This window comes from Malus sylvestris, chromosome 17, assembly GCF_916048215.2.
Source record: "Malus sylvestris chromosome 17, drMalSylv7.2, whole genome shotgun sequence".
In the NCBI taxonomy this organism is placed as follows: domain Eukaryota; kingdom Viridiplantae; phylum Streptophyta; class Magnoliopsida; order Rosales; family Rosaceae; genus Malus; species Malus sylvestris.
In genome coordinates, this window is record NC_062276.1 from 29,120,415 (window position 1) to 29,138,261 (window position 17,847).

At 34.3% G+C, this 17,847-nt stretch overlaps 2 protein-coding genes and 1 long non-coding RNA gene across 4 annotated transcripts; 1 reads left to right on the forward strand and 2 right to left on the reverse strand.

Moving 5' to 3' along the window:
• The first annotated feature begins 632 nt into the window (after positions 1-632).
• On the forward strand, positions 633-2,728 carry LOC126612436 (E3 ubiquitin-protein ligase RMA1H1-like). The gene is made up of 2 exons (XM_050280833.1): positions 633-785; positions 1,828-2,728. Exon 2 carries the CDS (start codon positions 1,869-1,871, stop codon positions 2,643-2,645), a length of 777 nt encoding a protein of 258 aa, XP_050136790.1. The 5' UTR covers positions 633-785; positions 1,828-1,868; the 3' UTR covers positions 2,646-2,728.
• Positions 2,729-9,067: 6,339 nt separating this feature from the next.
• On the reverse strand, positions 9,068-9,970 carry LOC126612629 (uncharacterized). The gene is made up of 2 exons (XR_007619188.1): positions 9,739-9,970; positions 9,068-9,646 (listed from the first exon to the last, which is right to left on the reverse strand). It is a non-coding gene; the product is annotated as an uncharacterized LOC126612629 (long non-coding RNA).
• A 4,746-nt stretch (positions 9,971-14,716) lies between these two features.
• Positions 14,717-17,756, reverse strand: LOC126611326 (pentatricopeptide repeat-containing protein At2g20710, mitochondrial-like). 2 transcript variants are annotated; one of them, XM_050279553.1, is made up of 2 exons: positions 17,369-17,756; positions 14,717-16,296 (listed from the first exon to the last, which is right to left on the reverse strand). In XM_050279553.1, the coding sequence occupies exons 1-2, from the start codon at positions 17,636-17,638 to the stop codon at positions 15,022-15,024; spliced, it is 1,545 nt and encodes a 514-aa protein (XP_050135510.1). In that variant the 5' UTR covers positions 17,639-17,756; the 3' UTR covers positions 14,717-15,021. The 2 variants fall into 2 exon arrangements, with proteins under 2 accessions (XP_050135510.1, XP_050135511.1); XM_050279554.1 differs by having other exon boundaries at positions 14,717-16,289; positions 17,369-17,512.
• Between the last annotated feature and the right edge of the window lie 91 nt (positions 17,757-17,847).

A 17,847-nucleotide genomic window follows, 5' to 3' on the forward strand; every position in this document is an offset into this window, starting at 1 on the left:
ACTTCAACTTTGCCTCTTTTGTTTTGTTTTTTTTTCTTTTTTCTTTGGGAAGTAACAGAGGAATTGCTCAATTGATGTAGACAAATCAGTACATGAAGATAAAAAACAAAATAAAAATAAAAAGAGAAAAAATATGCAAATAAAATTCTCATGAGAATACTTTCTTAATTTTAAATGAATAGCCCTAAATTTTAATGAGTTTTTGTGATGATTTTTTTTTTCCTCTTAAAACGATATTATTTATATTCCTCAATTGAATGAGTGGACTAACTCTAAACTTCAAAACGATAAAAGAATATTCAAACTCAAGTATTAAAGAGGGAGTCATAATACTTCGGCTAATTCGACTAAATTCGCAAACCAACTACAAAACAAGGTGTGAGAAAGAGAAAAAAAACAAACAATAACATCAAATAAATAAAGAATTTCAGTGGGAAGAATGAATTATAAAATTTTATTTTTAAAAATGGAAAAGAAAATTGATGGGGTGCCACGTATGTGTGAGAGAGAGATGGGAAGGAGGGGAACCATGCGTGAAGAGAAGGTGGCTCATGGATTTATCATTTTTTAATATCAAATGATGTTTCTGGAAGACGTAACATGTTTTGTCTGTCTATATATACCCTTTTCCCCTCCCTCTTTCCTCCTCATCTTTCCTTTCCGATTCCCTTCATCCTCCTCCCTCTGCAATCTCCACACCTCTCTCTGTTTTTCCATTGACGCCTCTGCTTCAAAGCTCACAGAGAAAAGAAAACCCACCAAAACCCACCTCTCAAATCTTGCTGGTATGCACTCAACTTCCCTCTATCTGTTCCTTGTTTTGTTTGTGAGTCTGTTTCTTTGAATGGTTTTTCCTCTTGGGTTGCTGTGTTTTCTGATTCTCGAGCTGAAAAGCTGATTCATCGTCCAGCGATTCAGCTCAAGGATCAACGGGGTTCTTGCCTATTCTTTTTTTGTTTTGGTTTTTAGTTGGTTTTATATAAAACCATGGAACTTGATACCCTGTTGAAGAACAACAAAAAGGTGACACAAATTGCATAAAACAACACTTACTTAGATCTATCATGTTTTAGGCTGCTTAGTTCACCTGTTTTCCCTAACAGGATTGTCTCTTCTAGTCAACCTAAAGCATTGAAAACATAAGTATTTCTGGCCTCTCTGTTGATTTTCGACTACATTTTCAACTCGATGTGTTTATTGGTGGCGATGTGGAAGACATGTGTTTGTGTTAGGTTTCCATCAATTTAAAGTCAAGCCGCAGAGATTGTTTGAGGTTGATAACATAATATTTGCTTATTCTCACCTAACCGATATCTGTTTAAGCCTACCTAAATATGTTCACTTTAGAACGACTCCCTCAAGAGCAGATTTTATATGAATTCATTTAAGCTTGAAACTTTGAGGTTGAAATTGTTAATCTTTAACTTTCAAGATTAAATGATTTGTACAAAATCCGTTCTTGAGGGAATCGTTCTAAAATGGTACCGAAATATTTAGTATTTGGCTTCTGAACATTCCTGAACATTTCTGTTCTATGAACATGGCAAATACCTGTTCTTATCATATACTGTTTGGTTTAACTTTTCTTTACTAATTTGATTAGTTATATATTGGTGGGACTATTTGTGTTTAACTTTTTAGATTTGAATCCAATGATTTTCAATCGCGTACATTTGATGCTTTCTTGTTACCATGATTGATCCTTTGAAGTCTTGTTGATTGCATTTAGGCATCTCTATGTAGCCTTTTCCGTTGTTATCGTTGAACTTTCGCTAGAAGCTGATTTTCAGACCATGATTCTAACGTTCTTCTTGTTCCATGTCTCAGATTTACGCAGCTACGAACTACTACTTTCTCGATCAGTTAAGATGGCTACAGAGCAGAACTTTCCAGAGGTTGTGGCTCAAAATAACTCCATTGGACAAGATAAATGTTCGTATGAAAAATGGAATACCGTGTCTGATGAAGTAGCAGACTCCGACAACAAATCCTGTGGCACCTTCGACTGCAGCATCTGCTTAGACTCTGTGCAGGATCCAGTGGTCACCCTCTGTGGTCATCTCTACTGCTGGCCTTGCATATACAAGTGGCTTCAGTTCCAGAGCCCGTCTTCCGAAAACCAAGATGAGCAGAAACTGCCCCAGTGCCCTGTATGCAAAGCTGAAGTCTCCGAGTCCTCTCTAATCCCACTCTATGGCCGGGGACAAACTACAAAAACCACAAAGCCCTCGAAAGGCAAGGCTCCTCATCTTGGTGTAGTGATTCCGAGAAGACCCCTTCGTCCTTGTGGGGTTGACACGCCGCGATCAGCCGGTACCCCAACCAGTCCATACGTTACTCCACAACTTCATTATCGGAGTTCTCCTTACGGTTCACAACTAAACAGTCCCCCACAAGGCCCAATGAATAATCCGGGCGTCGCCACAACCACGATCACTCCAGGAGTTGGAATGTTTGGTGAAATGGTATATGCAAGGGTTTTTGGCAACTCGTTAGCAAACTTTTATACTTATTCGAATTCATATAATCTCGCGGGGAGCGGTAGTCCGAGGGTTAGAAGGCATGTAATGCAGGCTGATGAGTCGCTCAGCAGAATATGTTTTTTTCTCTTCTGTTGCTTTATGTTGTGCCTTCTTTTGTTTTGAACAAATTTTTACCTCCCCTTAACTTGCCCGATTAATTGTACCTATAAAAATGAGTACAAGAAAGAGACGTGCGGATTCAACCAGATGAGTGTGTTGCTAATTTTATGTCAGTGGTGAAATAGTTTCTTTTTTATTCCGTCGTCTCCCGTTTTAGGAGAAACCTACATAGTTTCAGGGTATACATCCAGCAGATTTTCTCGCGTGCGTTATACGCTTGTCGGTGATATGCTTACCAGTTTTACATGGTATCTAAATTGCATTACTGAACTTTTTCACTCCTAACACAGATATATATGCATTACAGAAGTACAATTTGGAATGATTAGACTGCAGTTTTGGTTGGTTTTGCTTGGTTTTGCTTTTGTCGTCGTGAGGAAAGTGGGATGCTAGTTCTTGCTTGAGTGGGACTAGCTTCCGGGAAAGAACGAATTCCGGACAGACATGCGGCAATTCTACCAGGCCTAAAGCCAAGGCACGAAAAAGGACTGAACATCCAACAAAAATAAAAGAAAAAAGACAGAAAATTATGTTAAAGAATTAAGAGATAGAATAACTTATATAGATATAATTGATCAGTAATTCATCAACAATATCATAATTAATAGTAATATCATCACGAGCTGATCATACCATTTAATTTAATTTGAGATTTTAAATGGTTAAGTATAATTCTTCTTGGTTTCCTTGTGAATCGGCCCCTTGTAACAAAAAAATGAAAATTGAGATATAATTGATTAAAAAATTCTACACACTTTGATCTTAGTAAATGAAATATTGATATGAGATATACCAAATCTAAAAGAATGGGTTTAGATTAAATATACATTTTAGGTTAGATACCATCTAATGAAGAAAATTAATCCCACACAACTTTTATTAGCACGTCTTTAAATCCTGTATTGTCACATATCAAGTCATATACAGGCCAAATTATGCCATATGTGAGATTGGCTTATCCTACATACAAACAAAGCTCAAACTTGAAAAGAAGCATTCTAGCCAAGCTTGACCTACTCTAGTTAATCAAGTTTTATATCGAGCTTGAGAGATTTCTTTTAGTTAAAACTAAGTATTCTGATATCTGGCGTGACTCGACTCATTTATCCATCACTCTTAACATTTTCTTTACCCAATTCATTCCTTAATTGTTTCCACCGAGAAACATACGTTGTTGATAACATTTGATCACAAATAGTGGTTATTCATTTCCTTAAGTATAGGCCAAAGGAAGTGTAAACTATATTTTAGAGAGTTAGGCTACTTTGATAGACTAATAACCAAATTGTATGTGTAGCTCGTCTAATCTATTATCTTCTTTTCCTTGGAAAGTGTAGACTATGGATCCGCATGTTTGACTAAGTTATGCAGATGTGGTTCATTCATCCAAATGACATGACTGATGAGAACTGTGACCAAATTGAGATGGTGAGGTTTTCTTAGATTAGCTAGTTTATTACCATAATTATGGTTCAATGGAAGTGTTGAGATTGAGTATTGTATTGTCTAACTAAGTTAGCAGACAAACTCTACAAAAATTCAATGATGTTTTGGAATATATAGAACACTTCAAACGTAACGCTTTAGATTTTTAACCGTTAGATCTTTGTAAACATTGAAATTTCGGTAAAATAAATATCGACAATTGTATTAAAATTACAACCTCCATTCATTTCACATACATCATACACTCACCTCACCTACAATGTCCACTCAATTCACCTACAACAATCCACCAAATCCACCTACAACATCCACCAAAACAAAAGGATGATGGTAATTCATTCTCAAAGCCTATAAATAGGCATCTCCATCAAAATCATGGGAGAGGAAATTGACATACATTTTTTCTCTACTCTCAAGCAAATCCCAAATGATCAAGAAAACCCTCTTCGTTCTTCGTGAAATCTTCCTTCAAGATCAAGCCCCAACGGCCCTTGAAGAACTTCCACCAATTCAAGATCAAGCCCCGACGGCCCTTGAAGAAAGTGTTCATCATTCATCAATCATTCATCCAGGATCAAGCCCCGACGACCCCGTGGATCAACAACACAATCCACAAATTTACACATTACAAAGATCGAATCAGAGGCTAAATTTGTAGAAGAGATTGTAACCCTTAAATCATTCATACAAATATTATTTTGTACACGTGTTTCTTATCTCATTCATCACAGGAATTCCTGTGTTTACAATCTTAATTTTTATATTTTTTTATTGAAAATCAAAATGTTTAAAAAATTCAAAATATCTGATACTCCGATACACCATAAAAAATCTCTTTACTCTAATCCCTATCCATATCGAACCATCCGACGAGGCATGTCATTTTCTTTCTTACAACCTCTTTTAAGTTTTCAAGTTACACATAGGCCCGCCCGTTTGATACCACCCCAAAACAAAACATACATCTCGTTGTGGACCTTGTAGGGTAGCAGCTTAATGTGAAAGGTATAACTAATTATCTCGAGAATTTGATGCATCACGTAACTTACTGATGTGATTCATAAACTTTATCAAAATTATAGTACGTATGCAAACAAAATTTCAATGAACCCAAGATTTGGGAACTAAGTTATAATTCAAATATATTATTATCTCAAGCGGTGAATCAGATACACGCAATAATTTGTCGATGAACAAGTGAGGTGACGGAGAACCCTCTAGGAAAAGTGGTCAACTCGTTTAGAAAGCCATCGGCGACTTTGGTAATGTCTAATCTACCCTTGGATGATGCCAGAAGGGTCACCAACACTTGGGTTGTGGGCAATACCCTTGGATGCTGCCAAAAGGGTTCAAAGCCACCTGGGTTGTGGGCAAGGATATCACGGATGAGCAAATAGGCAGGTTGCTGCCAAGCAAGATCACACCAATAAACCTAACAGATTTCTGGATTTAACCACATATTTCGACATCACAAACGTCATTGATCTTACCCTTTCCCTTGCTCAGCTCTGCCTAGTAGCTAAGGATCCACCCAAAACATACGTTTGTTTTCAGAGAAAGACATGTCACCTATCTTATCATCTTCTGCATTGGAGATGGCAAACTTCTTGGATGACATAGCCATACTAAGGTCTGGTTTGGTACTGAAATGATTCTAAAAAAAGTGGGTATAAAAAAAAAGCAAGGTCTGGTTTGGTACTGAAATGATTCTAAAAAAAGTGAGTATAAAAAAAAAGCTGGCAGCTTTTTTGTGTTTAGTAAACATTCAACCTTAGCTTTTTTTCACAATTTTGGATGAAAAAAAAAGCCAAAAACACAAAACTGCAAAACCCAGCTTTGAAAAACAGACTTTTTTTCACATTTGTTTTACATAAAAGTTTACCAAACACTATAATACTACTTTTTTTTTTTCAAAAGCACTTTTATAAAAAAGTTTACCAAACACTCTGCTACTTTATTTCACAACTGCTTATTCTCACAGCACAGCAGAAGTAGTTTTTTTTTCAAAGCACAACAATACCAAACCAACCCTAAGCCCTGGTTTGGTATTGTGGGCTTCTAAAAAAAGTGGATATGAAAAAAAGCTGGGAGCTTTTTTATGTTTGGTAAACATTCAACTTCAGTTTTTTTTCCACAGTTTTGGGTGAAAAAAAGCCAAAAACACAAAGCTGCAAAACCCAACTTTGAAAAACCGGCTTTTTTTCACAGCTGCTTATTTTCACAGCACAGTAGAAACAATTTTTTTTCTTTTCAAAACACAGTAATACCAAACCAATCCTAAAAGCTATGGTGGGCTGTAGCCCAGGAAGAATTTGTAGCAACATGTATATATACTTTAGTGTGTAGTCTATATAATAGACAAAAAAATGTGTAAGAATAATTATTTTTAATGAAACTAGCCCAATGAGTATTTAGCACAACTAAAAATATACAAATTACCATGAAATAAAATTTTGTTCAAGATTATTTTGCTTTGATATAATGGGGTTTATATTAGTTTTAACCAATTTTTTAAGATTTTTTTTTGTCGAAACAATTTTTTAAGATTGTCTTTACTTCTCCTTTCAGTGTTTTGCTTTGTGCTAGTTGTGTGGTTATAATTCAGATATCAAGTTTTCTATTTTCTTCTTGTGTTTAAATCTAAATATATGTGAAATTTGATGATTCATTGTAATTTTGTTAGTTTGTAATTGCAAAGCTTATTGAGTTCCGATCAGGTAAATTTTAAGTATACAAATACATAAGTTAAACTTAAATTTTTGCATACAATATGTATGTAGAAAAAAAAAAAAAATAGATTTTTGGGTAATTTTTTAGCTAGCCCACGCTTAGAGTATTTACTGGCTTCGCCTTGAGCACGGTCCACCGTTAACATCACCAATATTATCTCTAACTTAATCACTTACTATCATGTATGTGGTTTTATGATAGAAAGCCTCAGTTGTCATACTCCGAAAGTTTAATATCGAGGCGTGACTAAAATTGTGAATCAATTACTGGTTTATTACTGACCATGAAAATGTTCAAAACATCCAATGATAGCTTTTACACACAATTTCAATTAAATTACCTTGTGCATGCATACATCTTATTAAATCCTCACTTAATTAAAAGTATAGATTATAGTGACAACTCAACCAACATGCAACATGAACTAGAGCTCCAGTTGCTTCAATGTATCCTCGATCTCCAAATTAAGTCTTCAATACTTACAATTAACTCAATCTATAGCTCTGTAAAGCGGAGTAGAATTTTCTCCTTTCCTATCTCTTTTTCTTCCCTCTTCTCACATTTTGTTTTTTGTTCTTATAAAAAATTAATATAAAATATTGATATGATTTAATCGTAACTTTTCAAGTAGGAGAAAAAGGAAGAGGAGAGAGATTAAGAGGGAAGTTAAGCCTCCTGCCTGTAGAGCACCCCCATGAGTCCCATTAGAACACACTAGCGCAATTGGTCTGTGATTAGGAGGCTGAAATCAAAGACTCTAAGGGGCCCATAATTCACCAGCTTCCCTTCCTTTTCTCTCTTTTTTTTCTTTGGCTTAATCGTAGGAATGATCCTTGATACCGTAGTTTAGTTTTAGTCCTTGAATTCTTATATTAATTTCTTTAGTCTTCAATGACATGCTCTGATCCGGAATGTCCACTTGGACTCCAAATCGAGTTGTGCTGGTCGACATCCGAATGGTGACGAAGCCATAAAGTGTAGTGATGTGGAAAATGTGAATAAATTTAAACCTAAAGATGCCTAAATATAAAAGTGCACTGTGAGAGGGAATGAATCCATTTCACTCGTGATGTCAGAGCATAAGCATAGTACAGTAACATAGGGTGAAAATTATACCATCAGGGGTAATAGTCTACAACAAGATTTGCCAAGAATCCTCCTCGATATGAAAGCTGAGCTGCTAAAACCTAGAGGGACGCAAAAGAAGGGTGAATGGACCTAAAAATAAAGTTTTAATAAAAACCTTTTGAAAACTTTATAACCCCTCGCTGTAAAACAAATATAGTTTCCAAAATATACATATTAATAGTATAAAAATACTTACCATAACCAACAATATTTCAAGGATTCCATACGTCACAACTTTCGTAAATAAGTACATGACGTCCGTAATCACATATTTTCGTCTAAATAAACATATCACATCGAATGCCCATCGATAGATGCTGACACACGAGTTCATGTAGAAGTATTTTGACATGAACATGATTGTGTGTAATAATGATATACGCTCTAGTACTACAATCACGTGAAGACTGACGCTATGTTCACCACAGACGAGTTCTAATTGCCTATAGCAATCTATGATAGAACTAGCACCTACAATGGATCCAAGTGTGAGCGTACAATGCGATGTGTACATACACGTGAAAGACTGGCTCTGGTCCAGATGAGTACTAACACCGGTGCAGCAATGATAAACAAATAACTTAAATATAATCATACCACAGCAACTCAAAAATTCTAGTCATTATAATACTATTCATAACCATAAATATAATTAAGGGAACTTTAACCAAAAGCTCCTGATATTGTTCACTTTAACGAAAAACTATATTTTTACACTAAAAAGTCAATCATGATACTATTCACTTTACTCTTTATTTTGTCCTTATCGTTGAAACTCAAAGTTTCCAAACCTTTTTCATTAGTTTTCCTTATAATTAAGACATCTCCTTAATAATAAGTTTACATGTGTATCCTGTAGGATTATTTCATCATTTCCCAACAATAAGGCATTTCTTATAAATGTTAATTTATCATGGCAATCACTTAGAGAATTTATTAATAATTGTATATATAGAAACTAACCAATATATATATATATATATATAAAAAGAAAAGATCCACTCACAGATTATGTCATCTAGTCGAAGATGTTCGAACTAAGAAAGCTGGAGTCATCGATAATAATCGTACTTAAGCATAATATTAAGATCCAATAGTAAAACTCCACTGAGACAATTAAATTTAGGGAGACGGAGTGCAGATTTAGAATCAAGGTGTCGAAATACACTAAGGAAGGTCCCTAGCAAATTTTACAAAAAATCAATGGTTAACCCTAAAAAGTCATATGAGTCGGCCCAACGGTCAACTACGTTAAAACTTTGAAATTTCACTAAATGGATGCCACAAATAGACTCGGGGCGCAGAAATTAGCCTGAGAGGTTTCCGAGAAATTTTGAAAATGACAATATAAAATATATTCTAGGAATATTCCAGGTCTAATTAGGAATTGGGCCTGCCGGACCCTGGGTCAACGGCCCAATGATTTGGGCCAGCTTGGGCTTGGGCCCTTTTTTTTTCCTTCTCTCTTCTCCGGCCGGTTGCCATTGCAACCACCGGAATCTGGGCAACTTAGCCAGAAAACTTTCCCGGCTCCTCCTAGCTTCGATACTCAACTAAAACTAGCAATCTAACATACCAATTTGAAGCCCAAAAGGAGAGGAAGAGAAATATACCATCACGGGGTCCTGACGTGGCCGGAAAACGGCTCGAAGCCGCCGGATCTCCGTCGGAAAACTGGAAAACTTTCCCCGCGTTGTTTCCTGCGCCAACTCCTACCAAAAACCTTAGAAAAAGCTAGAAAATACAACCCAAAACATGATCCACCAAGTTTTAAGTTGTTTTCGAGACTCACCACCGTTGGAAAGTTAACCAACCAAAACTGGGTGCACGGCGTGGGTTCGAATTGAAGGTTCGTTCTTGCTTTTTTTGTTTAAAGTCGTGGAGAGGGGCTAAATGGCGCCGTTGAGGGTGTTTGGTTGTCGACAAGATTCGTCGAAGAATGGCGATGTGCTCTCGGCGTCAAGTTTGCAGAGGGAAGAGAGGGAGAGAGGGAGAGAGGGAGAGAGCGAGAGAGGGTTAGAGTGAGAGAGTGCCGGGAGAGAGAGAGTCCAATGTGGAGGAGAGAGTGCCATGTGGCAAGGCGAGAGGGAGAGTTTCTGCCATGTGGGTCCCACAATCAAAATAAATGATTAATATATTTAAAATATCCAAATAGAAAATATTAAAATACTAATTTAATAATTTCGAAAATATATAAAATATAAAATAGTAATTTTCACAAAAGCATTTCTCGAATTCGTATTTCCGTAAAATCTTCGTGTAATTCTAATTTATATTTCGCTTATGCATTCGTACCATCGAGTACTTCAAGAATACGGTTACGTAATAGCTCATACGCATTACAAACTAACGGTCAACGAAAGTCAATAATCTCACATCTAGAGGAATTCTGCAATTTCATCATTTTAAAATTAATAAAATCGTAAAATTAAGAACGAATTGTCACATTCAAACTAAAGTTGTTTGTTTTTTCCATTAAATCTAAGGATATATCAGCAAATTCAATTGAAAATTTCAATAAACAATGGAATAAGCAAAAAATAAAAAATAAAACATATGAAAATTTATAAATTAATATCCAAAACTTCAAACAAAATGAAATTTGACCTATAAAGATACAAAATAAAAATGGTTGAACTTTAGCAACTTGTAAATATTAAGCAATGCGATTTCAAAGTTGGTAGGAGATTGAATTGTGGCATGACTTAAACAATAAACAAATCACATACTGAACTATGAAAAAAAAATTCCTGTGTATTCAATTTTCTTAAACGCAAAAAACAGAGTTTGATTTTTTTTTTTCTTTCTTTCTCATTTTTAAATTCAATTTTAATAATGTGGGATGAAATTCATAATATAAACCTAAATTCAACGAAAAAAATGACGGCATTAGTTAAAAGGAACAATGATACAACAAATTGTTAAGCTTACAGACTTCAAAAATTGCTACAAATTAAACTAAGGATGAAATTCAAGAATTGTTACAATTAAGCCTTTTTCTTGTCCTTCTCCTTCTAGCTTTTTCCCGTGCTTTCTAGAGTAGGTCTCTCCTTTAAATTGCCTCTATAGTTTTTTTAATTGGATAAGGATTCTCTTCGGATTTTCTTGGGATCCTAAGGATCCTTACATCATGACTATTCATCGTACATCATGCGATCCGTTTTCGTTAGGTACTATTTATGTTTAATTTTAGAGTAAATTGTAGTTATGGTCCCTTAACTTTAATTCAATTGGAGCAATGGTCCCTTAACTAAAAATATATTACCATTGGTCCATCAACTCATCAAAATGTGCAGCTATGGTCCCTCAACTAAAAATCAATTACCATTGGTCCCTAAACTTTAATTCAACTGGAGAAATGATCCTTTAACTTTAATCCAATTATAGCAATGGTCATTCCAACATAACTCGTTGTAACAAAAAATTTGACGTAGTTGACGAAAAGGACCATAATTATACACTTTGATGAGTTGAGGGACCCTAATTATATAAATGGTTATTTCAATATAATTTATTTTGACAAAATTTTGACAAAATTGATGAAAATGATTATAGCTACATGTTTTGATAAGTTGAGGGACCAATGACAATGAATTTTTAGTTGAGAGACCATTGCTCCAATTTACTTTTAATTTTAAATAAAAAAATTTAAAATGATTTATGACAGCACAATATACGATAATCAGTTAGGATGTGAGGAATCCTAAAATTCACACAATTTGAATCTGGACGAGATCTCAATCCTTTTTAATTATTTAATTTCATCATGTGTTTTATTTATTTATTATATCTTTCTAGAGCATTCTAGCTGTCTCCTTTAATATTGCTTTTATGGTTTTTTATAATTATTTTATTTCTTCTTATGTTTTATTCATTTATATTTTGGTCCCACAACCAGTCCTTTTGAAAAAAAAAAAGAATATCAAGAAACACACCGTAGCTCAAATAAAAATGACATTTTGGTAAATCTTCCAACAATGAAGATTAATTAATCACGTTGATTATAATTGAATTACAAGGTTTAAACATTAATCGTCACATAGTCAAGTTCGATAATTAAAACGCAAATAGAGGGTATCGCATCAGTGATATTAGATATGAATCATCCAAATATAAATTGTATAGTGTTTGTTAAGTCTTTGATGTGTGACTATGGTCTGGTTTGCTGAAAAAAATTGGTATCAAAAAAAGCTGGGAGTTGTTTTTGTGTTTGGTAAACATTCAACGTCAACTTTTTTTCACAGTTTTGGGTGAAAAAAAAAAAACCAAAAACAAGAAGCTGCAAAACCCAGCTTTGAAAAACTGGCTTTTTTCACATCTGTTTTACATAAAAGTTTACTAAACACTATAATACTGTTTTTTTTTTAAAAGCACTTTTACAAAAAAGTTTACCAAACATTCTATTACTTTATTTCACAGCTGCTTATTCTGACAGCACAGCAAAAACAGTTTTTTTTCAAAGCACAGCAATACCAAACCAGCCCTATATCCAATACAATACTATTCTTAGTGCATCTAAACATTATTAGCGCTATCTTATTTTTGTTTAATTCAAACTACATTTTAACTCATTTAAATTATACTAAGAAAGATCGAACTTAAATACAGAAGAAAAACATATCTAGTCTAATTTGGTTGGACAAGATTACAACAGTTTCTTGTCTTCGGAAATGCAGAATAAAAAAGCAATGGTGACAATATGGCACGTGATTCATTATTTCAGTCCCATTGGGGATGGAATTTGGGATTTAAGAACAATTGTTGCATGGTCACTTCAACCAAATTCCAACATAATCCCTCTTTCGGTGACTCTAGATTCAATTGCAGGCCCGGCATTGAAGGACAACCATTTTGTTTTTTAAATTTAACGAAAAGTTTCCGGTACTGTTTATTTTAACGAAAAACTACATTTTTACATTTAAAAATCAATCCTGATACTATTCACTTTACCTTTTATTTTGTTCTTATCATTAAAACTCAAAGTTTTCAAACTCTTTTCATTATTTTTCCTTTTTGTTTTCTGGCAATGAATGGACTTCAATTCAATCTAAGTTTTTATCAAAAAATAAAAATAAAAAATCAATCTAAGTTGTTGAAAGGACAATGCATTTTTTTTTTGGCTAATATACGACGTCATTCATCTTTACCTGTAAATTAAAATGAATGTATATATTTAAGTTAGTTATTAAAAGTATAAGAAGAAAATTATTGCTGACATGTCATATTTGATTTGTTTGTAAGAAAAAAATGAAGAGTCTTTAAGTAGAGATTAGCAATGCAAAAAAGTATGTCCCTGAGTCCCTCAATAGTTTTGAAAATGTGTCGGTAACATATTGATATTTTTCTCAACGAATATAATATTTGGACATATCAATTACATGCCGACCGTGAAAGAAAATTGTTTTAGAAACGTAGGTGGTTGCATATAAAGGTGGCAAATCAACCTATTGTGTTGTTAACTAGTCCTTATTAAGACTCATTTAGTTTAATTTTATTTTACACTATCATCTCTACTACCATTCTGACATCTATATTACAATGATATCAATTAAACGAATATTAACGAATACTTATTTATTTACCACTTCTAATCGCATAGCGGGGCTCACAATCTTGAAGTATTTGCAAAAGGAAATTGTAACAACAATTTTGAGTCTAGCGGGGTTTGGTTTGATGTACACAGAAATCTACGGGAGCTTACGTTTAGTTGTCTTTTTCTCTCCCCTTTATTTGTGTTAGTTGCTTTTTCAAAATGTTATATCAGCCTAGTATTTTTTTTAATACGTCGATATTTCATATTTAAACAAAATTACAGAAAATGATATAATAAATAACAATTTATATAGCACAGATACATTATTATTTGACATTTTGTACCCATATTTTTATTTTATTGGCAGAACACTACTCTTTTAGTGTACCTGTAATGTTTAAATTTTTCTTCATATAATTACCTAAGGAAAATGTTATTAGCATTCCAAAAATCTTATTCTACATTCTTCACAAGTGTATTTTTCTTTCCAAATATAAAAAGTTTAGAGTATAAAATAAGATTTTTGAAATGTCAATAACAATTCATTTACTTAATTATAATAAATTAGTATCAAACTTATCGTAGATAAAATTTAAACTCAACTTCTCACAAACAAATAAAAGTAAATACATGTGGATCATAATACTGAGTTTGAAAAAATGACTTGAGTGAGAGCTTTGATTAAACGATGATTAGCCAACGTTGTTGTCGACACTCATTTCGTCAAATGTCAATTAAGACATCGACCTTTTTTGACTTGGTAAACATGTTGCAGACCTTGATCTCCACGCAATAATGCCACTTGTATTATTTCTTATTTATTTCTGTTTGCCTCATCTTTCATGGACCTGGTTTTGTTAATTAAAATGGAAACATACGTGTCCAACTAGAGAGATGTTTCAATATGACGAGAACATAGTAGGTACATCAAGTATCATTAGTTGAATATTTTAAAAAAAAATTCTAACCACTTGTATAATAAAACTTAGTGTACCTAACGATGTTCCTAACACTGAAGATTTCTCCAACTAGAATGCCAATGTGACGGTATTCTCAACCGATCACACAATTTCTAAATGGCAACGCGCTAAAGACTTAGGATATTCAGTATTGCATTCTCTGAATCATTAAATAAAAGCTATTATGATTTATCAGAATGCCATTTTAACTTCTATAAGTTTTACAGAACACGCATAAGATTTATATGTTTTAGGAACCGATCATGATCAACGGGCAATGAAGAAAAGAACAATCCACAGTTCATTTCCTCTTTCGCATTGTTTTTGAATTGTCAACTCATTTAAAATTTTCGTGGATTAAATGAAAATCTGTACAAACGTACTCAATCCACCTGAAATACAACGATAACACGAAAGAGAACTAACCTTCCTTCAGTTCTGCTGAAAAAAAAATATGGCTTGGATGTTCACCTTTTGTTGGTTATGGAACAAAACACACCCTTCTACAGATTGAAAACCGGTGCTATCAACCGCTTTCCACAATATTTGATTTTCTCAAATCCTCCCAGATTACTATCCTCTTTCACTTTATCAAAGCCATAACCCGAGATCCATCATATGTGTAATCTTCTACTTTATCGTACGAATCAAATGTAAGATGATCAGTCTCTTCCAATAATCTCAAAAGTTCCTGTGATACTTCCTCATCTCTCTTATGAGGTTCACCAGTAACATACTTATCTAATTTATCACACAAATCAGCTGAAAAATAATCCTTTTCTCTAATTAATCTCAAAAGCTCTTGTGCTACTTCCACGTCTCCCTTCTCTTTCAAGTATTCAAGACATGCAGCCAAGGTTAGATGATTGAACTTCCATCCTGGTCGACTTACCAATATTGCTTTTTTCATCGTATCCACTGCTTTACCCATCTGACCATCCATATGATATCCGGTTGTCAAACGAGTCCATGCGACTGCATCCAGCTCCTTACCGCTCTCTTCAAGCCGCTTTATATATAATTGGGCTTTCTCCAAAAGACCTTTCTTGCAGTACGCAGTGATCAGCAAGTTGGGAATTCGTATGTCAAAAAACTTGGCCACAGATTCCCATTCCTCCACAATCATCTCAGCACTATCAATGTCACCCAGCTTTAATAATGAACTTAGCATACAAAGATAGCCAGAATTGTATAATCCCACCTTATTTTTGTATATGTTCCAAATACGATAAACCTCATCTTTATTCCCAATAGCAGTGTAGAAAGTGAGGAAGACTTCATATGCAAATTTATTTGTTTGATTGCCAATGAGTTGCTCTGATCGCCTAAGCATTGTTGAAGCCTTCTCTAATAAGCCAGCTTTCAAGAAACCATTTGCTGCAATAACATAACCATTCCAGTCTACATTGACCAAAGGATCGGCTTCTATCTTCATTAAAACCTTCTCCAACTTGTCTATCTCAGAAATGGCTGCATATGAATTCAATTGAATCTTCAATGTATAACTGTCATAATCAATGCCCTTTTCTTCCATCTCCTTTACCAGAATATCAAGCTTTTCATGTTTACCTATCTGAGAATAGAGGGTAAGCATAGCATTATAAACTAATGATCCTTTCAAATAACCTAATTTGTTCATCTTCTCGAAAATAATCTCAGCCTTTTCTGAAGATTTATTCTCTACATAGCTGAATAAAAGAGCACCATACACCTTGAAGTTTCTCAGTTGGTCAGGGATGCTATTAAAGTACGCCTCAGCTTGTTGTAGGCCATAAACTTTTGAGATCAAATCTAGCCGAACCGCAATGTCTCCTGGAGTTAGATACTGGTTCTGTGCATCACTCATCCATTCTGAAATCTAAAAGAATAACAATTCAGGGTTTTCCAGTTTCATCTTTTAATATATTATTGGTCACAATTCAGGGTCCATCTGTTTAATAACATGCAGAACACATACTATCAAATAGAAATGATTTGAGTTGACCATTGCTTAAGCAAAAACTTCCTAAGAATTTAAAAGCACATAACCAGAATCATTTACCACGGTCATCAACACACAAGCATTCATTAGCATCCACAAAAGGAACTATGTCTACTATGATTCATGAATTTGTGCTTTGTATTATTACATTTTCAAAAGCGTGGTCTTGAGAAACTTTACAGGTTGCAACGTGTACATTCTAATAGCTATAGCATTCTTAGCAGAGTGATGATAGTAGAAAGTTATAAGGGGAAAACAGAGTGTCTTTAAAATATTACTACGATAAGTAAATATCACAAAAAGAGTACACTTGAAAATATACTAATGACAACCACCCTAGAAATGATAAAACAATCCAAATCTAGCAGTGTAAAACATATGTAACAGAACAAATTGTTGTTTTTGCGGCGCTTTTTCTTCAAACTCTTGTTAAATGGCAGTCTCTTTATTTGATAAAGGTCGTACCCAGTGCACAAGGCTCCCGCTTTACGCAGGGTCTGGAAGAGGTGAATGTCGGCTAGCCTTACCCCCATTTATGGAGAGGCTGCTCCCAAGAGTCTCTTTATTTGATAAGGAAATAAAATGTATACTACACGTAACTGCAGTCATCATATCCGTTTCTCCATTGAAACAATGTTGTCTTTTGCTAAAAACAATTTAACGATTCTCCGAAAATGATTATGGATTATCAGAGTTCATGTCATAATCAATTTTCATGTCAACAATCTGCGGTATATATGTATATTAGCTCAGACTCCTTAAAATTTATAAATTGGGTTATTTATTTTCCATCATAATCTTTTCTATACGAATATTTTCTTCAAAATTTAATCTCACCGGATTCTTTGACTGAAATCTATATGCTAGCATTGACTCCATTTCACATTCAATGCAATTTCTATGACAATATTATACAAGAAACCACTATAATCATTTCTTTTTCTTTTACCTGGAGAGCGTGGCTGTAGCGGCGATGTTTACGGAACAGCTTGATGAAACTCTGGAGCTCCCATTTCTTGACATCTCTCCCTTCTTCGACCCACTGATTGAGAATCGGTACAATGGAAACCCTCGGATTTCCGGCCTGGGAAATCCTAACGTACAAAGGCTCAAACGGGGGTGGAGAGGAGGCCGTGGCCTCAATTGAGCAAAACAGTGCTCGAGAACTCCCAGAAATGGCATTACCACGACATGGATTTGAACCAAGAAGCTTAATCATTGAACCCTAATTTCGTATAGGGTTTTGGGAGAAATTGTGAATTTTAGGAGTTTAGGGTTTAGCAGTGTACTATATGCCAACTCGACTTTTCTCATCTTTTATGTTTCATGTTTGTGAAGGGGCCAGTTCATTGCACAAAAAGACAATAGGAACGCGGCGTTTCGGATTAATAATATTAAAATATATGTTAATGTTTTATTTTTAAATAT

What these genes read in the sequence shown, in the direction of transcription:
- LOC126612436 (XM_050280833.1), top strand. Translation starts at nt 1,869, where the DNA reads ATGGCTACAGAGCAGAACTTTCCAGAGGTTGTGGCTCAAAATAACTCC.
- LOC126611326 (XM_050279553.1), bottom strand. Translation starts at nt 17,638, where the DNA reads ATGATTAAGCTTCTTGGTTCAAATCCATGTCGTGGTAATGCCATTTCT. An exon ending in GCTACAGCCACGCTCTCCAG is followed by an intron (nt 16,297 to 17,368) that starts GTAAAAGAAAAA and finishes TTATTCTTTTAG; the next exon opens with ATTTCAGAATGGATGAGTGA.